General features: G+C 36.5%; 1 protein-coding gene across 1 annotated transcript in view; it reads left to right on the forward strand.

Moving 5' to 3' along the window:
• The first annotated feature begins 300 nt into the window (after positions 1-300).
• Positions 301-21,279, forward strand: part of PER3 (period circadian regulator 3) — a 40,311-nt gene continuing 19,332 nt past the window's right edge. Inside the window, exons 1-13 of the mRNA XM_044671251.1 lie at positions 301-619; positions 957-1,102; positions 1,931-2,046; positions 3,386-3,587; positions 6,827-6,875; positions 7,683-7,825; positions 9,374-9,452; positions 10,311-10,417; positions 13,542-13,698; positions 15,390-15,495; positions 17,268-17,396; positions 18,322-18,445; positions 19,903-19,905. Of these exons, the coding sequence (XP_044527186.1) occupies positions 468-619; positions 957-1,102; positions 1,931-2,046; positions 3,386-3,587; positions 6,827-6,875; positions 7,683-7,825; positions 9,374-9,452; positions 10,311-10,417; positions 13,542-13,698; positions 15,390-15,495; positions 17,268-17,396; positions 18,322-18,445; positions 19,903-19,905 (1,513 nt within the window). The 5' untranslated portion in view covers positions 301-467. The remainder of the gene's footprint in view (positions 620-956; positions 1,103-1,930; positions 2,047-3,385; positions 3,588-6,826; positions 6,876-7,682; positions 7,826-9,373; positions 9,453-10,310; positions 10,418-13,541; positions 13,699-15,389; positions 15,496-17,267; positions 17,397-18,321; positions 18,446-19,902; positions 19,906-21,279) is intronic.

Below are 21,279 nucleotides of genomic sequence, written 5' to 3' on the forward strand. Positions count from 1 at the left end.
GCTGCATCTCTTGGGACATTCGTTTTCTCTTCTATTAAATGGTAGGATTGAACTGGGTGACCTTGAAGGATCTCATGATACCTGTGTCTCAAAGAGGAGCCTATGATATTAACTTCATAGTTTCAGGTATCAAACTCAAAATTTATATCCCAACTTGTTTCCTTTTTTCTTTTATTTTTTTTTCAGATTGAAGTTGTTATGCTTTAGTGGAAATATAAGATACTGAAGTTCTTTATTATGGAATATATTAATTCTAGAAAAAAATTCTCCTTATTGAATGACAGCAATTAATTACTCATGCCACATTTTGCAAATCAGCTGTAACAGAAAATTTTGTGATAGTGATGGCTTGGACCAAAATGATAACTGGAGCATCATCATTATTGATTCCAAAATAGAGAACACATTCATTTAGAACCACCATTATTTAGAAGTCAAAGAAAGCCATCCATTGTAAAGGTTTAGAAATGCAGTGCAGTAAGTCTGATGGCAATGACTCCAGTGGAAATGAATTTAATGGACCAGAATCCAATGGGATGGATTCCTTTGATAAAGAATCTGATGAGATGTGGAAACAAGGCTTCAAACAGCAAAACAAAACCGTGGCTGATAACAACAGGTGAGTTTGGTTGTTATTTTGACCAGTTTTCATTCTTCCTTGTCTAAGAGAAAAGAGACCAAATTTTAATTATTAGGGTAAAAAAACCTGGATATAGATTGAGCCAGTCTCATATTCCCAAGGAATATCTAGGAAAATTAAGCTCATATGGAGTAGATTTGAAAAGTTAGTAGTAGAAAATAAAGGCCTGTAGCTAGTGGCAAAGAAGTAGATCCAGGAGGAAGGGGAGAACAAATAAAAGGAATCAAGACCTCCATGTATCAGTAGTGAAACATCAATTCACTGAGGAAGGGAAACAACTTATGAAAATGGAATTTTATCTCTTATTGTTTTTCAGTGAACAGCAAGATCGAAACAAGACTTCTGAAGAACTTATGATGGTGGTCCGAGAAATGAAAAAATATCTTCCTTCAGAGAGAAATCATAAACCAAGTATTCTTGATGCCCTCAACTATGCCCTTCGATGTGTAAACAGTGTTCAAGGTATAGCTGACTCAAGAGAAAACTCAGTAGTTGAAGCATGTCATTGGTCCAATGCACTGTAAGCTCCATCTCCACCAAAGTTGTTGCCATGGTTTCAGAATATACAGAATGAACCAAATGCATTGATTTCATTAAGCACATTGGATGAGTAAGACCATGATTAATATAAAATATTTTGTCTTGACAAAAGATGGGTTTTTTCAGTGATACTCTATTTTTTTTAGAAACACTGATTTAAATTTACATTAAAAATACTTTTGATCAAGAATAAAACATTTTTAAAAAATAGAACTACAGTTAATTAGTAACTGCCAATAAATAAACTGCCAGTATCACTCTTTCCTATTTTCTCTTTTCCCCTCAAAACACACCCTTAAAAGTTCTTCAGGTACATACCAACTCTCCCTATAACTTTTGCATCTTTACAGATTCTAAATGCAGTCTAATTCCAGCAATAAAATATGATTTTTCCTTTAGCAGTGTATACTGCCTGCTTTCTTTTTTAGAAATGTGTGTGATTAATTCCTTAAATTTATTTGTGGCATGTTTTCTGTATGATCTAGAAAATATTCGTGTGGAAAATCTCCATTGGAGAAGAAACACTCAAAATTTCAGTTTGCACATTTGCTTTAAACGGGTTTAATGGGTTTGTAGGTTTCTAATATGTAAGTCACTATTTAAAACAAACTTACTATGTAATTGGGTGCTCTCATTATAAATACAAAACATTAATTTCTTATAAAAAATAAGATATAACTCAAAGAATGGGTTATAAAAATTATTAATACTATCTTCATCATACCACTTACATTGTCCTGTTGTTTTCAGCCAACAATGAGTTTTTCCAGATTCTCAGACCAAATGGAGCACACCAAACAGATGTAACTAAGTACAGTCTCAAGGATCTGGCTACCATTGCGTCAGAGCACACTTCTAAAAACACAGTAAGTGGCCCAGGATGGGTCCTGCCCTTCTCTACAATTTTTCCAGGACTTAGTCTATATGTAGATATTTAAAATTGAATGAACTATGTAGTTTAAACATTGTAACCTAAGGTAGATTATGTGAGAAAATCCATTTAAGGTGCTTCTGCCATTGCCTTGGAGAATCTAAAAGACCAGTGTATCTTGCTGTATTTTGGATACTGTATAGTTCCTATAGCCATAGCATTTATTCCTCTTTGTCTAAAATAAAATTTAAAAAAATCATTTCAACAGGGTGGCCTTTGTCATTTTTTTCTGTTAGAAGAATAATTTTCATTTTTTGTCAGTCTTAGTTAGCCTTTTCAGGCTTTTGCAAACTTATGGAATAATGAGTTTTCATCTATTTTTGTGTCCTCAGAGAAAACAAGACAAGATTCTATTTCTTTAGAGAATCTCTTCATATTGAACAAAAACTTGAGCCTCCTCTTTAATTGTACTTTATTTGATATTCTGGAAATCAATGAATGATGCCATTTTGTTTTGAAATTATAGCCCGATTTCAATTTAAAATAAACCTAATGGATTTAGTGCTACTCTCTTAGCAGAGGTCATTCAGCAAGCATTTATTGAGTACTTTATACATGCCTTTTGAAACAGAGTGTGGTAAATAGAAATAGTAACTGGGAAAACAGACATTAATGAGGCAACTAAAGAATATGACCATGAAAAATGGGCATCTTGTACAAATTCTGTGACCGCAGAGACAACCAAAGTAAAGAGATGCCCAGATATTTGAGCTCATTACTGTCTGAGCCAGGCACTAGAGGGTTAACCAGAGAAGGCAAGCTCTGCACATAAAGGGGGCTGGAATCAAATGCCACATTTGGAGGCAGATGACTTTAAACATTATTGAAGTTTATTGTTTGTGCACTGTTGCATTGTGGATAGAAGGGCCAACCCTTGTATGGTCTAGGACAGAATCCAGGACAAGAACTGGGTTCAAGTTCTACAACCGGCACATGTTCTGTCACATACCCATGTGACCATGAGCAAATCACTTAACCGCTAAATTCCCAAAGCAACTCTGAGAGAGATTATGAGTGAGTTATTGATGTGCATTAGAGGAAGAAGCTTCTGATTCCTGAATTCCTGCATCAGTGAAGTCATAGATCCACACAAAAAAAGATGGTTTGGAGGCAGGGAATGAGATGTTAGATAATCCAAATATTGTAGTTCTGTTTTTGAATTTTTAAAAAATTAAGGTTATAGCTGTTTATCATAAGTTGTAAAAGAAAATTATCTTATGGTGGCTCCTGCTTGTAAAGGTTAAATGTTTGCATTTTAAAAATGTCTTTGATAGGACACCTTTGTGGCGGTTTTTTCGTTTCTGTCGGGAAAGTTGGTACATGTTTCAGAGCAGGCCGCTTTTATACTGAACCGTAAGAAGAATTCCCTGGCATCTTCCCCATTTGTTGAGCTGCTTGCCCCTCAAGATGTGAGGGTATTCTACGCACACACGGCCCAAGCCCATCTTCCACTCTGGAATGTCAGCACCCAAACAGGTGACATGAGCAGTCTTTTAATTCTCATTAAAAAAAGAATTCATTTGTCTTTAATTTAGAACTGAATGCATATTTAACAAAATATAGTAAGTTCAGCAATACCCAAGTATGAGAGCCCAAGGTACTAGAATGAGCAAGTGTTTTAAATAATTGATTTTTAATAGCGGTAAACATCTAATAATTTGTTCTGATTGCTGCTAGCTTGATTCTACTTTGTATACATGCTTGTATGTATAGATATCTAGACCTACAAATATAGACATCTCAAATGATTGCTTATAGCTGCATATACATTGTAAATATAACTAACATAAATTTTGGCTCTCATGTATCTAGCTTAGTACAGTTGAAGTGTTTTTCTCTCTGTTTTGTCTACAGTGTTTCTATTCAAATAGATTTTAAATTTCATTTGAATTCTGATTGAACACTGAAATCTTTCCTTTTCTTGTCCCTAAACTTCTAAAGGCTATCTTTTTTTTAGGCTCGTACCCATTTTCTTGTTTTAGAAACCTTTAATTAGAAAGTGTCATCTTAAAAGATATTTTGCAATTTTTCTAATTGTCTTTGTGAAGAGTTTCTCTTCCCAACCAATTTAGGGGTTCACTAACTCCCAGTCTTCTCCCCACCTGCCTGTTTACTTCTTTTTCAAAGTACTTTGGCCTTCTTTTAGCCAGTGAATAATGTTGGACACTTGCTTTTTCAATTACAGATATTTGCAACCTATCCTTTGTCTAATATTACATAATTGTTTGAAAGTTGTCCTTTTTATTCCAGGCTAAGATTACTTTTTTTCTTAGCTATTCCCAACATTCTAAAGTGTTTCTGTTCATCTCATTACTCTTCCAATCTTTTTCTCCTTTCTTTTTTAACTCATTCTTTAAATATCATCAGTACTTTTCTGCCCTGTCATTCTTCATTTATCTCAGTGCCCTCAGTGTCCAGCATGGTACATTTTCGAGGGTACTTCATATGGGCTAAGAGTCAGGGCTTTATAGTTTTTGTGTTCTTCCCCATCTGTTTATCTTCTACAAGCTTTCCTCAGTAATCCACCCCAGTTTTCCTAATTCTCATTTACCATTTCTTACCCCTTTTGCCTCTTAGAACTTAATTCCTAAAGCTCTGATGGCCTTAAAGTCTATGTCTAATGTCATATTACTTTGAAGTCTCTGCTTTGGTATACTTGCTCTTTCTTTACACTGGGAATGCTCTTGGGGCTGACTTCTTTCCTCAGTATCGTTTCTTTTTTTTTTTTTTTTTTAAACCCTTGTACTTCAGTGTATTGTCTCATAGGTGGAAGAGTGGTAAGGGTGGGCAATGGGGGTCAAGTGACTTGCCCAGGGTCACACAGCTTCTCAGTATCATTTCTTGAGTTTCACTCATTTTGATGATTTCTTTTTGCTTAAGCATAATATTTATGGAATGTGATCCTTGGCTTTACCACTACCCTCAATGTAAAATCATTTTCCTTCATTGAACTTCTACTCCCCCATTCCCCATTCAAGGTTTAAGGAATAGCTGCAAATTCTAGTGTCCTAGAATTAGAGGAATAAGTCCTTGCCCTTGAATTATTTTTGTGATTTTATGAAAATATAAATAAATTTTTAGAGGAAAAAATTAAGAGCCCCTATGATTTTACCAAGATGACTGTATGAAAGCTTTGAAGTTGGCATTTGAATTTGGGTTTGAAAATCGAGTCTGATTCACACTTACCTTTCAAAACCTAGCTCCATTGATTGCTACCAGTGTGATATTGGGACCACTGAGGCTTCCCTCTCCAGATTGATCTATAAAATGAAACTTTTGGGCTCAATGAGCTCTAGAGTCCCCTCCAGCTCTCTAACTCTGGGATTCTTTAAAGCAGCCCTCTGCACTGTAATAAATGGATGCCTTTAGAATTCTGATATTGGGAAATAGATCTCTTTCTCTGTTCTGTATTATCTCAGGCTATGTGATCCAGTTTGGTGTATTTATAAATCCATTCAATAGGATTTTTTTTTTTAACCCTTACGTTCTGTCTTATCAATACTGTGTATTACTTCCAAGGCAGAAGAGCAGTAAGGGCTAGGCAATGGGGGCTAAGTGCCATGATCACACAGCTAGGAAACATCTGAGGTCAGATTTAAAGCCAAGACCTTTAGTCTCTAGTACTGCTTCTCATTATACTGATCACCCAGCTGCCCCTGTCATTCATTTTTAATGATATTTATACAGTAATGTGGTCCATGTACTCAAACCTCCTAATCTTGCCTATAGATAATAACTCTACATTTATAGCAAAAAAGATGTAAACTCTATAAATACACACACACACACATATATAATTTTAAATAAATTTAATAGAACTTTGGCATTAGGTCAGCCCAAAGGTACATTCAGTGGCCCGTATATTTTATGTAGCTATGCTCTGTAATGTTGCTTCAAAAAAGTTTGAGGTTACACTCAGAAGCATTTGGTTTTCTATGAATGACTTTTGATGGATCAGCAGTCAATGAATTTTTCTGGGAGCTCCTTGAGCCCCTTTGTCTTCTGCTTGTCCCTGCTATTGAGGCAGCAAGTCCTTCTACCTCCTAGCCAATGCTTTGTCAGATGGTTCTTCCTTTTGTCATCTTTCCTCTGCCTCACTCAATTGTTAGAGCATGGCCACAAATTCTAGTGTTCTGGAGCCTCTTGAACAAGTCTGTACATACCCATCAATGACACTCATGACTTTGTAAGTTTTCATCACATCTCCCCCTTTTGCCTTGTTAACTAGAGACCTCATTCTTTTTGCCTCAGAATACTATGATTCTCTTTCTCTAGATCTTCTCCGGATTTCATCTTTGTTTGAGATGCAATGATCAGAACTACAGGTATTAGTCTAGTAACTTAGGATTCTTAGTGTTCAGCCTGTTGTCTTTTGAATGGGTCTAATTTGCCATCATTCATGTAACAAGCTGCTATGTGAAGCCATCATTGCCTAATTAAGCAGAGTTATTGCTGTGTGCAAGTTCTTCCAAGAGATGATTAGGCCCTAAAGTATGCTGTGTGTGAGTTGGCATATACATTACATATAATATGCACATATGCATATATATAAATGGTGAGTATAGACTGACTTTTCTGAGAGTCAGCTTGTTTCCTTGACCAACTTCCGAGTAAAGGAGCAAGATTAGAATAGTGATGGGCTAAGAAGGAAGAATTTGTAGAGCATTCTTGCTTGAAGTGGTGATTTGCAATCTGTTTGTGTTTATTTCTGGCAGCTTCCCAGTATGAATATTCTCAAGTGAAGCCCTTTTTCTGCAGGATCAGGTAAGTATAGCAGCTTGTGGCAGTAAGGATGCACCCCAGGTGGACTCCTATCACACACTGCTCCTGGGAAGTGGAGGGCATGGCGAGGAGAATCATGTACAAAAGACATTTAAAGTAAGGGAATCATGGCCTTGGAGGAACAAGCAGAGTTAAGGAGTAGGAGAAGGGAGGGAAATAGCCAGTTCAGGATCCAGGTTTTTATGTGATTAAATGCTTGTGAGTATAAAATACTCCTGAAAATAAGCTAACATCTATGGTTCTTAGCAGCCGCCCCAGAAGTGAGAGAGACAAAAATAGGAGTTTGGATGCTAAGGAGATAGAGAGGTAAAGTGAGGTTGTTCCACTATGTGGTAAGCTCTGGGATGGTTTTACTCACCTCACCATCACCAAACACTCAAGTTGCCAAGTGGCAGAATGAGTAGTGTGAAGTAGTGAACAGAGTGCTGGGGCTGGAGTCATGAGGACTGGGTTGCACTCCAGCCTCAGATGCTCCTGGCTGTGGGCTCCAGACAAGTCCCTTCATTCTTGTTTATTTCAATCTTCTCATCTGTCAAATGAGGAGATTGGTTTTAAATGACTACTTACATCCTTTATAATCCCAAATCTGTGATTGTGTGATGATAAAAAAGAAATAGTATTGTGTATAGTGGCAAAATTTAGATCACATTTTTCCACTTTTGAAAATAGACACATATATAATTTCCTTTTCTGAGAAATCACTGTGAAAAATTTGAGTATTTTGCTCATCTATCTTCTAAATAGCAACAACATTGATTTTAATCAGTTAATCATTTAAAATTTCCTCAGGGGAGGTAAAGACCGAGAACAAGAAGCCTATTATTATCCATTCCGGATCACCCCGTATTTGATCAATGTGTATAATTCTACTGACACTGAATCAGAACCCTGCTGTCTTGCTCTGGTCGAGAAGATCCATTCTGGTTATGAAGGCAAGTCATTCAGTTTGTACAGATAGAAGCACATTAGGTGGGTGTATGTGAAGTACCTGTATAACTCTGCAAACACATCTCTATATGAAGAGCAGAGCTTAGTCTCCTGAATCAGACACCTGGGATGAGAAAAGGCCTGGGCCAGCCTGCTGCCTAACTTTTTGGGGGTTCACCCAGATCGAGACCACACTTTTATCTTTGTGACTTGTTCACAAATCTCTTCAGTCATTTCCTTTGAGGGGCAGTATGGTAGAGAGATCTAGGAGGAGAATTTGACCACAGACACAGAGCTCTCATCTGGGATGGGGAGGGGAAAGAAGGGGAGATACTGGAAGCCATTTAATTTTTTAGATCTCTCACATGAAATGATGAAAATAAAAAAATCAAACTTCATTACAGAGGTTCTTGTAAAATGAATTAATTCATCTAGCATTTCTTAAGGGCTTTCTATGTGCAGGGCATTGGAGCAAATTTGGAGGTTACCAAAGAAAAGCCAATCATCGCCCTCAAGGACCTTACATTCTATTGTGGGGATTAATTTAATCAGAATGTCTGTGACCTATGGCCATGAAATCGCATTCAAGTGCAAGAGTTGAATATTGACCTTATGGTATCTCCCACCTCTTTCTCTCCCTCCCTCCCCAATTTTGCTTTAAATAAAACCCAGTACAAACTATAGTTGCGTACTCACTGCCCAAGTATATATCTGGCATGCTCACAAACCAGATACCCACCTTTTTTTCCCCCTTTCAAAGTGACTTTATATTAGGAGCAGTCTAACTCTGGGATCAGTAATTACATACAAAGTATCTAACACAAACTCCAGCAAGTAGGTCACCAGTGTGATCATATTGCCTACTGAGGTTCCTTAGAAGTAGAGAACACAGAATGTACAGACAGCGATGTTTTGCTAACTTTAAAAGTACTTAGAAAAATCTATGATAAAGTATAATTTGTTTTTGTGTGACAAAGCAATATATCTAAACCCACATAAGTATCTACTATTTAACATTACCAGTTTAATTCACACAAATCAAGAAATGCAAATACCAAAAAAAAAAGCCTTTTGTGTAGTGCATTTCAGAAGATTATTCTTTAGGTTTTGGTAATTTTTCCTTTCCTTAAATTTTTCCAATCACAGAACCTGTTTGAATAAGTGAAAAATGAGCCCATTCTTTACTGACCATTTCATTTCTGCACAGTTCTTAAATGCCATTTTACTTTTTCATCCAAATTTTGAATTTAAGTTGCTTTTTAAAAAATATATACTTTGCACATTAGAAGCTTTAATAGGGTCTTTGTCTAACTATCCTACTCTACTGCCCATTTCAAAATCATGTAGATTAAAACGTTGCTGAGATTTTAATGAAAATTATCAGCACTTAAAATAGTACTTGCTGGTGAAATTTATTTCACTCATTTTAAATAGATTTGTATTCCTTATGTATGCTCTTATTGTTTAGACATATGACAGATTCACAAAATAGCTACAATAGTTAATGAATATTTATTGGCATTTTAAAGATATCAAGGTATGTGTTTTCCTAGCTCCCCGGATCCCCGTGAATAAAAGGATCTTTACAACAACACATACCCCAGGGTGTATGTTTCTTGAAGTGGATGAAAGGTGGGTACTTCTGTAAGCCTAAACCAGTGAGAAATGAATTTCTGAAAATGGCTTCCCATTCAGCACATTGAGGTTTATGTTGTTAAAGCAGATCTTAAGTCTCTCTTTTTCTGATAAACTACATCTTATCATTAAAAAAATTGTTTCAGTGATTGTATTAACTAAAAATGCTTTCTTTTTTATCCTTGGAAAAATGCTTCACCTACCTATCTTACTTAAACTTGACAGTAGCCACATTAGGTAGACAGAGCAGAGATGACCTGTTTTACATATGAGAAAAAAAGATCTGATAGAGGAGGAGAGACTTGTCCAAGACGAGATAGTGAATGAGGCCCTGGCCTCTTCCATTTGGATCACACTGTAAATAGACCTCCCAACCACCAAATTAGTTAGGATGGTAATAGTATGATTGATATGAAAAGGTCTTAACATCTGAAAGAGAAGCTGAAATTGGCTGCCCCATCCTTAATTTTTGTTTTTGTTTGTTTACTATAGGGCATACCATACATCACAGAGATAGCATGATATCTTATTTACATGACACTGGGAAAGTGCCATCACTTCAAATACAACCCATTTAAAAGTGTTAATTGCTGAAACAACTTGCACTATAAAATACTCATTTTACTGCTATAGGAAATTTCAGTACAGTTAGCTTAGGCTTTGTTTATCTTTGCTTGTTCCTTTAAAGTCTTAACTCATAACCATTATCCTGAACAATTTTCTGCACTATTTTTGCCAATTTGCCAAAAATTATCTTTGAGGAGAAAATACTGGAAATTAGATTTGGTTGGAAAGGGTTCACAAATATCATCATTTCTCAAATTTTTTCTCTATGGTGATGTATGTCCATCCCAGAGCTGTACCTTTGCTGGGCTACCTCCCTCAGGACCTGATTGGAACCTCCATCTTAATGTACCTGCATCCAGAAGACCGTCCTCTGATGTTTACTGTGCACCAAAAAAGTAAGTCGATGTGTATGTATAGGGAAAAAGCTTTTCTCAATGTGGATTCTGCATCATTTACTGTTTCTATTATTCCATATTCTAATTCTGATTCTTTCAGCCTGATTAGCAATGTCCTGAATGCCAGCTATCTTAACAATTTGATCATGTTGTTTATTTTTTAATACAGTTTATTAATCTCTTGTCTTTTTGTCGAAACCTTCATTTCCCATTGTATCACTTCCTTCTCCCTTTCCTAGAGAATTCAACCTTTAAAGTGAAGGGGAAAACTGGTAAACCTATATCAGATTATTTACTACCTTGGAGAGGGAAAAAATCTGACTCCTAAAATGTCAGAAAATGGTTGTCAAAAATTGTTTCTTTATGTAACTGAAAAAATGAATAAATTTTTTAAAATGAAGAAGGAAAAGAGTTCAGCAAAATTAATCCAAATATCAAAAAAGACTGAAGCTTTTCTGCAATGCTCCACATACCTGGCCTCCAGCCTCTGTGAAAAAGAGGAGGCAGCAGGGGCCTTCTCCTGTCTCTCCAGTGGGCTAAGTACTATAATCTCCATTTTTCCTTCCACAACATCAGTTGTGTGTGGTGGTGCTTTTTCACATCAACATTATTCTAGTGATTGTTTCTCTTGTCTTCCTCTATCTGCTCCTTTACTCAGCACCAGTTTCTCTAGATCTTCCATGTGTTCCTAGAGCTCATCCCATTCACTATTTCTTATACACCCATACTTCTTCCGCTACATTGATGGACTACAATTTGTGGGGCTGATCCCTCACTCCATAGATGTTACTTGTTTCCTGTCCTTGGCAACTACAGAAAACAATAAATATTGTAAATATTTTGGTTTATGGGGATTTTTTTGTATTGATCTGCCTATGGTTTATGCTGCAGTGGAACCCCAGGGACAAAGTGTGAGGGCCTATTATACACTTTCTTTACATAATTCCAAATTGTTTTCCAAAAAAGCAGTTTACAGTTTCACCAACCATGCATTAGTTTTAGTTTGCCTGCTGCTCCAAAATTGACTCTCCGTATCTTTTGTCATTTTTGTTTTTTGCTGGATGTAGAGATGAGCATCTGAGTTCTTTTGATTTCTTTTATGATTAATGATTGAAACTTTCTTTTATATGGTTGTTTGCAATCCTTTTAAGAATTTTGTTTGTTTATATCCTTTGACCTTTTATCTCTAAAGGAATAGCTTTTGGTTTTATTTATTTCTCTATAATGGATTGAAGCTCTTCAGTACATATTTGTTAAAAAGATTTTTTTCCCCTAGGCATTCCTCTTACTTTAGTTGTGTTAGTTTATCCAGTGATTCCCAAAGTGGGCGTCATCATCCCCTGGTGGGTGCTGCAGCGACCCAGGGGGAGCGGTGATGGCCACAGGTGCATTTATGTTTCCTATTAATTGCAATTAAAGTTTTTAAAAAATTAATTTCCAGGGGGCTAAGTAATATTTTTTCTGGAAAGGGGGCAGTAGGCCAAAAAAGTTTGGGAACCACTGGTTTTATCCATACAAAAACTTTTTCCTACCCCACCAGAAGATTGGGGAAACAGCTAGGTGGCACAGTGGGTAGAATACTGGGCCTGGAGTCAGAAAGACCTAAGTTCAGATCTGGCCTGAGATACTAATGTGTGGCCATGGACCAATCACTTGATCTGTGACTTCCTCAGTTCCCTCATCTATAAAATGGGGATGAAAACATCCCTTATTTCCAAGAGTTTTCATGAGGATCAAATGAAATAATATTTGTAAAGTGCTTAGCACAATGCTTGGCACATAATAGGCACTATATAAAGGTTAGCTATTATTATTTTCAGTTTCATGAATGAAAATTACCTTTTTTTCTTTTGCAATTAGTCTGTCCTTTGATTAAGAATTCATATCTTCAGCCATAGCTTAAAAAAGTATATGATTTGTTTTTCTTTTAATTTTTAATGGTGTGATTTTTAAAAAACCTTTATTTTCCATCTTAGAATCATTACTGTGTATTGCTTCCAAGGCAGAAGAGCACTAAAGGGTAGGCAGTGGGGATTGAATGACTTGGCCAGGATCACACAACTAGAAAGTATCTGAGGTCAGATTTGAAACCAGAACCCCCCATACTTAAGCCTGACTTGCTGCTCCCAATATGACTTTTAATATTTAGCTTATCTACTGATTTTGAATTTGTTATAGTATTTAGTATAAAATGTTAATTTAAACTAATTTCTGCTAGATTGCTTTATAATTGTCCCAACAATTGTCATCAAATGGAGAGTTCTTTCTTAGGTAATTTGTCTTTTGGAGTTTATTGAAAGCCCAGTATTTGAATTCAATTTTAAAGATTATTATTTTTAAGAAGAATGAGCAAAATTAAGCCCTATATAAAAGAAAGATTTCAAATCATTTTTATTATACTTTTAAAAGCAGTTTACTAGAAAAGTCAAGAATAAATACCTATAGAATAGTTACCCAAATAATTTTTCTTTTTTTTTTAAATTTTTATTTAGAATATTTCTCCACAGTTACATGATTCATGATCCACTCCTCCCTGCTTTCTGCTCCCCCCTCCCAAAGCCAACAAGCAGTTCCACTAGGTTATATATATATGTATCATTGTTCAAAACCTATTTCCATGTCATTCATATTTGCAGTAGAGCAATTCTTTAACATCAAAACCCCTATCACACTATGTGGTTGATCATATATTTTTCTAATGCATTTCTGGTTCCACAATTCTTTCTTTGGATGTGGATAGCATTCTTTTTCATAAATTCTTCTTGATTGTCCTGGATCATTATAGAAAAGTCCATTACATCCAATTGTGCCATAATGTATCAGTCTCTGTGTACAACGTTCTCCTGGTTTTGCTCCTTTTGTTCTGCATCAGTTCCTGGAGATCGTTCCAGTTCACATGGAATTCCTCCAGTTCATTATTCCTTTTAGCACAATAGCGTTCCATCATCAACAGATACTAGAATTTATTTAGCCGTTCCCCAATTGAAGGGCATCCCCTCATTTTCCAGTTTTTTCCACCACAAAGAGTGTGGCTCTGAATATTTTTGTACAAGACAAATAATTTTTTCTTGACCAGTATCTCTATGTTAAACTAATTGTGCTTTCATTTTGTTGCTTTTTGTAGTCTTAAAATATGCAGGCCAACCTCCCTTTGAACATTCACCTGTCAGATTTTGTACTCAGAATGGAGATTATGTAATATTGGATTCCAGCTGGTCTAGCTTTGTGAACCCATGGAGCCGGAAAATTTCCTTCATCATTGGCCGGCATAAAGTCCGAACGTAAGTCAGTGGAGAGGTTGAGTGTTCTGAGCAAAGTTTTTTCTCTAAAATGTGTGAAAACTAAGACTTTTCCTCCTGAGGACCTTGATATATAATACTCACTAAGGGTTATCAGGTTCATGGTCATTTGGAATTTCAATAAAGGAATTGTTATGCTTTTACTGAGGGAGAAAATCAAGTACAATGATACTTTGATCCTCGGTTCTCTGGATTAATTCTCATTTTTTTAGTTACCCGTGGTTTCAAACTAGAAATAGGAAGTGATTATTTTTCCTTATATTATCAGAATTTTCTTCATTATAGTGGAGTCATAATTAACTGTAGAATAGTTACTTAACTAACAATTTTGGGGGAAAAATAAAACATTTATTTCTATTTTTAAATTATCCTAAAGCTTTTACTTTAACATGGATGACTCAGATAAGATAAAAGTATGATCTGTAACAAGGAGAAAATAAGATTGAGGGGAAACAATCATAACTGCAAATGTGAATGGGATGAACTCACTCATAAAATGGAAGAGGATAGCAGTGTGGGTGAAAAGCCAGAATCCCACAATATGCTGTTTATAAGAAATACATTTAAAGCAGGGAGATACACAGGATAAAAGCAAGAGACTGGAGCAGAATCTGTCATGTTTCAACTATGGTCTCAGACAAAACAAAAGTGAAAATTGATCCTATTAAGAGAGATAAGGAAGGAAATCACATCTTGATATAAAGTACTATACAAAATATAGTAATATAGAAATTAAACATATGCACCAAATGGCATAACATCTAAATTCCTTAAGGAGAAGCTAAATGAGTTACAAGAGGAAATGGGCAATAAAATTATATTATATGGGGACATTCATATTCCCCTTTCAGAATTAGTTAAACCAAAAAATAAGCAAGAAAGCATTTAAGAAGGTGAATAGAATTTTAGAAAAGTTAGATTTGATAGACCTCTGGAGAAAACTAAATGGGAATATAAAAGAATATGCCTTTTTCTCAACAGTATATGCCACCTTCACAAGAATTGATCACATAATAGGACATAAAAGCCTCACAACAAATGCAGATAAGCAGAAATACTAAATGCTTTTCGGACCATAATGCTCTAAATATTACACTTAACAAAGGGCTACAGAAAAAAATTAATTGGAAACTGGAAAATATGAGCTGTATTTCAGAATAACAGGGAACCAAGGAAAAGGCATAAGGGGACCTGCCTTCTCTGGAAGGTTAGATAAGCACTTTGTTCAATATGAAGAGTTTATATACATACTGGCTACTGTTGTAGTTAAGAGCCCAAGGGATGGACTCCTATCCCTCAAGCCCCTTTAGAAATGTACAGATTTGCTTCAAGAAGGAAAAAGATTTGGTCAGCAAACTGGACCTGGGAAGCCAGAACTGATTTTCAGGGACCAAATTTTGTGAGTGAGACTTCACACCTTAAGTGCCCCTCATGAATCACTGAAATGAGAAAAAAAAACTGCAGCTTTTTCTTAGTATTTGTATATGCTATGTGGAATTTGTATTTCCTGTTTTCTCTCTTGGAATCAAAGTCTTCTGCAAGAATCATATGGGTCATCTTTAGAATAATCGGTTGTTTAAGATAATTTACACCTGTATATGTTTGTTTGGTTTCTTTTAATGAGCTTTTCCTTCCAGCTTGGCCTGAACTGTCTTTCATTTGGCATTTTACAGGAGTCCATTAAATGAAGATATTTTTGCCACCAGAATCAAGAAGATGAGCAGTATTGACAAAGATATAATGGAATTACAAGATCAGATTTACAAACTTCTCTTGCAGGTAAAATAAGATCTAGAAAGTGTGTTCTACTCCTGAGCCCTGTGAAGTTTGTTTTGTTTTGAGACAAGCTCTCCCACTAAGCTGGCCCCACTGCAGCTGCCATTTATGCAGAAATCTTGACCCAGGCTGCTCTGTTTGTCCTTCCCAGGAGGCCTGGATGTCCCCTATGCTTAGGGATTCTCAACCTGACTTAGGGCAGATTCAGTGGGATTGGTCTTCCTAAACTACAGTAAGCTGTCTATCCTGTCCTACCATGTCAAGAGGTGACTCTCCTCTGTCAATCCCAGAAAAGCTTTGCAGCTTACTCTTTTTGTTGAGATAAATAGTTCTTATTCTTTTTCTTGGTAGATGCCGGTCACCTCTTTATATTTGTGAGAACTAATTATAGTTCATCTTCACCAAATGTTGACCTCTCATTCTATGTACAACGTAGAGGTTTTGTTTCATTCTCTCTTACTCCCAGGCATAACAATGCATTCAACCTCTGGATTTTACTTAAGTATTTTTTAATATTCTAAGAGAAAAAGTCTTTTGGGAATATGGAATTCCATACCCTAGCTAGCCATCGAGAAGGGTAAAATTAAAATTCAGAGTGAATTATTAGAAGTGGCTATTGGGGGCAGCTGGGTAGCTCAGTGGATTGAGAGTCAGGCCTAGAGACAGGAGGTCCTAGGTTCAAACCCGGCCTCAGCCACTTCCCAGCTGTGTGACCCTGGGCAAGTCACTTGACCTCCATTGCCCACCCTTACCAATCTTCCACCTATGAGACAATACACCGAAGTACAAGGGTTTAAAAAAAGAAAAAAAAGAAGTGGCTATTCTTAGAATCAGTAATTTCTTGAAAAACAAAATGATTTCTTCAGTGTTTATTCTGATGTAGATATTTATGCAGTAGAAACCACTGCCCATTGATTTTCAAATTTTCCCAAAGTCCTAGGGCTTCAGTGGATTTGGAAGTCCATGTTCAGATCTTGCCTTTGCTACTTGGAACAAGTCATTCAACTTTCTGAGGCCTTGATTTCCTTATTTGTTAAGTCAAGACATTAGACCATATCACCTTTATAGTCCCTTCTAGCTCTAAAACTATTCCTTGAGATCCTTGGAAAAAAAGGGTCATTTTATGTTTTAATTTGTTCAGATATTCTCAGCTCTCCTTTAACACAGTCCAAGGGGTCAAGGGCCTCTGTAATGAAAGGTTTTAGAAACTCTTCTATTGGGCAACTCTCTTCTCTCAAATGGTCCATCTGGGCTTTCTCCCGAGCCTAAAGCTGCTGCTGTTGTAAGGATCTCTCAATTATCAAGCAGTTTTGTGGACTTGAACCTGAGCCATGAGCCAGTGGCCCTAGAAACAGCATAGCAGAAAGAGGCTTTCTTGAAAAGTCCTGGAGAGTTTGTCCTTTACTTGTGACAAGTCAAATTGATATTCTTTAGGAGTAATTTACCAGAACCATGGAAGAGATGGAATAAAACTAATTCTAATTTCAACTAATAGAAAGCTTGCAAATAGATGTTGGAGGTGGTTGTGTTCTTATTTGCAGCCTATTGCCATTATTGTAACTCAGGAAGCTTCAAAGGCCTTCTCATTGGAGCCCCAGTAATGTTCTAGAGCAGATCTAACAGAATGGGAAGCCTTCCATATCATGAACTGAACTTGGGAGGGGAACATAATTTATCCCTAAGTTTTTTGAGGGGTAGGCCCTCTCTCAGTTAGGGTCCTTGAATACCTCACTGTGTCTTCTCAGCCAAGAGCTCAGGGACATTTTTTCTTGCAGCCGGTTCATGTTGGTGGGTCCAGTGGCTATGGGAGCTTAGGAAGCAATGGGTCACAGGAGCATTACATTAGCATCGCATCATCTAGTGAATCTAGTGGAAACTGTGTCGAGGAAATCCAGAAGGAGCCAGTAAGTTCATTCTTTAATATTTTTATTCAAATTAATTTTCTTTTGTAAATTTAATTGGAACAAATTAAAGTGTCAGTTCTGAGCCTAGCACCTGCTGAAGTAGCCAGGTTAATTCACAATAATAATAATAATAATAATAATAATAATAATAATAATAATAATAACTAACATTTANTAATAATAATAATAATAATAATAATAATAATAATAATAATAATAATAGCTAACATTTATTAAGCACCTGTTATGTGTCAGGTACTAGGCTAAGCACTTTACAAATATTTATCTCATTGGATCCCTACAACCACCATGGGGAGGCAAGGACTATTATGATCCCCATTTTACAGATGAAGAAACTGAATTAGACAGAGACTACTTGCCCAGGCTCACCTAAACAGTCAGTGTCTGAGACTGGATCTGAGTCTTCCTGAATCTAGCACCTTGCCCCTCAAACCCTGTGCTTTGTGGCTTCCCCAGTGAGTAGTGACTTCAGTGAGCAAAACCAAGCTTGGAAACAGACCTATAAAACCAAAAATGGCACCAGTTTGGCCCGATTACAGAGGCTTCTTCCACAGATGGGTGTTTTTGCAACTAGGGTTGTTTAGAGTTGGCTTATGCCATGTGACCCTGTGCTTGGGTCCTTAGATGGTTATAGACACCCTGCAGCAACCCAGTTGAGAGAGTGTTTGGCCTTGGGGTAGAGGGGTGTGAGTTCAAAGCCAGCCTCAAATACTTACCACCATGTATGTGACCCTGGGTAAGGTATATCACCTTGTCTGCCTCATTTTCCTCACCAGTAGAATGAGGCTGTTGAACTCACCAATTTCTAAGGACCTTTCTAGCTCTAAAGCAGTCCATGATCTGATTTTTTTTTCTGTAATATATTTTGATGAATTTTGTTCTTGTTTCCCCTTTCCCTCCTAAGATGACATTGCAACAGGTCTGTGCCACTGTCAACAGAATCAAAAATCTGGGTCAACAGCTGTATATTGAATCAAGGACTAAATTATCAAACCAACAGTTTATAGGATCAAGTTCAGAGCAACAAGGTGAGTCGGCATTATTTCTCATAGATAAATTTCATACATACTTTATCTTTAAAAATATGGCTAAAAACTCTTGTCTATTTAAAAAAATTTTTTTTGCTCAACCTTGGTAATATTAGGAACTTGCCACAATTATGTCACTGTGATATTTTTACTCTGGAAATAGACTAATGCTAATAATTAAAGCCAAGGAATTCATAAAACATGGAGAATATTTTTTCTGATAGTTTACTTACTACAAACTGTGAAACCCAATTTTTTTAGACCGTGCTTCAGATAATACAGTAAAAATAAAATTTTAAAAGAGATGCATATTCAGTATGAAAAAAATAAAGCCGTTCTTTTCCATAAATTCAGCCAAGCAGAGAATATTTATCATAACATCATTTGGGTGTGAAACCTACCATTTTGGTGTGAGGTGAGGTGATGGATTCTGGGATGTCCCTTGTTTTTGCATTGTTGTGGCTGCTCATTGATATAGTAGGAAAAAATCTTAAAATGAGGAGCTCAAAGTGCAAGCTATTCACCATCTCTAATTTTGGTGTCCTGGTCTTACTTTAACTCGCTCTCTGTTTGACCAGAGAGTTAATCTCTGGAGGTTGGGCTGTTTTTGTCTTTGAAAGACATTTTTTTTTGATATTTTATTTTTTAGAAAAATTTTCCATGGTTACATGATTCTTGTTTTTACTTTCCCCTTCACCCTCTTCACTCCCCCCCCATATCCAATGTGCATTTCCACTGATTTTAACATGTGTGATCAATCAAGACTTATTTACATATTATTTATAGTTGCATTGGTATGGTCATTTAGTGTCTACATCCCCAACCATGCCTGCATCAACCCATGTGTTCAAGCAGTTGTTTTTCTTCTGTGTTTCCACTCCTGCAATTCTTCCTCTGAATATGAGTAGCATTCTTTTCCATGAATCCCTCAGAATTGTCCTGGGTCATTGCATTGCTGCTAGTACAGACATCCATTACATTCCGTTTTACTACAGTGTATCAGTCTCTGTGTACAATGTTCTTCTGGCTCTGCTCCTTTCACTCTGCATCAATTCCTTGAGGCCATTCCAGTTCACATGGACTTCTCCAATTCATTATTCCTTTGAGCACAATAGAATTCCATCACCAACATATACCACAATTTGTTTAGCCATTCCCCAATTGAAGGACATCCCTTTGTTTTCCAGTTTTTGTCACCACAAAAAGCACAGCTATATTTTCGTACAAGTCTGTTTATCTATGATCTCTTTGGGGTACAAACCCAGCAATGCTATGGTTGGATCAAAGGGCAGGTAGTCTTTTAGAGCTCTTTGGTCATAGTTCCAAATTGCCATCCAGAATGGTTGGATCAGTTCACAACTCCACCAGCAATGCATTAATGTCCCAATTTTACCACATCCCTTCCAACATTCATTACTCTCCCCTTCTATCATTTTAGCCAATTTGCTTGGTGTGAGGTGGTACCTGTGTAAATGGAATTAGATCATCCTCATTCATTGCTAGACTCTAGCCATCAGAAATAATGTCACCCCACCCAACTTAGAATTAGGTGGGGAGGGGAAGATCAGTTACCCTCACGTGACAATAAGTAACAAATCAAAAACAAGGGACTGCCCTTTGGGCAGTCCAAAACAGTGTTGAAGCTGCCATTTGTCCACTTGAAATTGAAGGTGGATGCAGGAAGTGACGAAAGATGCTGCTATCTTTTAAATATGATGGTAACTTCATGTAGAGGCAGTTGGAGCTTTGAACTTGGTGTTGAAGGATCTCAGATGGCTTCCCTCTGAATTGTCATGTGGGTAAGTTAGACTGACTTCCTTCTCCTCCCTTGGCGTTTCTGGAGGCTCTACCCTCAAGGAGGCCTCTCTTGTCTCTCTAATTGTAAAAGGCCTTGTGGCTAGAAGCCTTGTTTCTAGAAAGCTAGCTAGAAACCTCTGTGCTCCTTTGCTGGGGCCTCTAAATTCTTACCTGGTCCGGCCTCTGATCCAGGCCAGAGTTTCTCTCTCTCAATTTCCCTACCTTCAACCTTCCTAATTATAAATAAACTTCCATAAAAGTCATCCTGACTTGGGTCTATTTTAATTTTGAAATCGAGTTAATCTGTTTTCTGGCAACCATACCTTATTTATCTAATCTCCCCTCTTACATTTCTCAGAATTGTTTTGATTTGCATTTCTCTAATTATTAGAGATTTAGAACACTTTCTCATGTGCTTATTGATAGTTTTGATTTCTTTATCTGAAAATTGCCTATTCATGTCCCTTGCCCATTTATCAATTGGGGAATGGCTTGATTTTTTATACAATTGATTTAGCTCCTTGTATACTTGAGTAATTAGGCCTCTGTCAGAGTTTTTTGTTATAAAGATTTTTTTCCCAATTTGTTTCCCTTCTGATTTTGTTTGCATGGTTTTTGTTTGTACAAAACCTTTTTAATTTAATATAATCAAAATTATTTATTTTACATTTTGTAATTTTTTCTAACTCTTGCTTGGTTTAAAAATTTTCCCTTTCCCATAGATCTGACAGGTATACTATTCTATATTCACCTAATTTTCTTATAGTTTCCTTCTTTATATTCAAGTCATTCACCCATTCTGAATTTATCTTTGTGTAGGGTGTAAGATGTTGATCTTAGCCTCATCTCTCCCATATTGTTTTCCAATTTTCCCAACAGTTTTTATCAAATAGTGGATTTTTGTCCCCAAAATTGGGCTCTTTGAGTTTATCATAGACAGTCTTGCTGACGTCACTTGCCCCAAATCTATTCCACTGATCCTCCCTTCTTTCTCTTAGCCAGTACCATATCGTTTTGATGACCCACTGCTTTATAGT

Source organism: Gracilinanus agilis, chromosome 3, assembly GCF_016433145.1.
Source record: "Gracilinanus agilis isolate LMUSP501 chromosome 3, AgileGrace, whole genome shotgun sequence".
NCBI classification, from domain to species: domain Eukaryota; kingdom Metazoa; phylum Chordata; class Mammalia; order Didelphimorphia; family Didelphidae; genus Gracilinanus; species Gracilinanus agilis.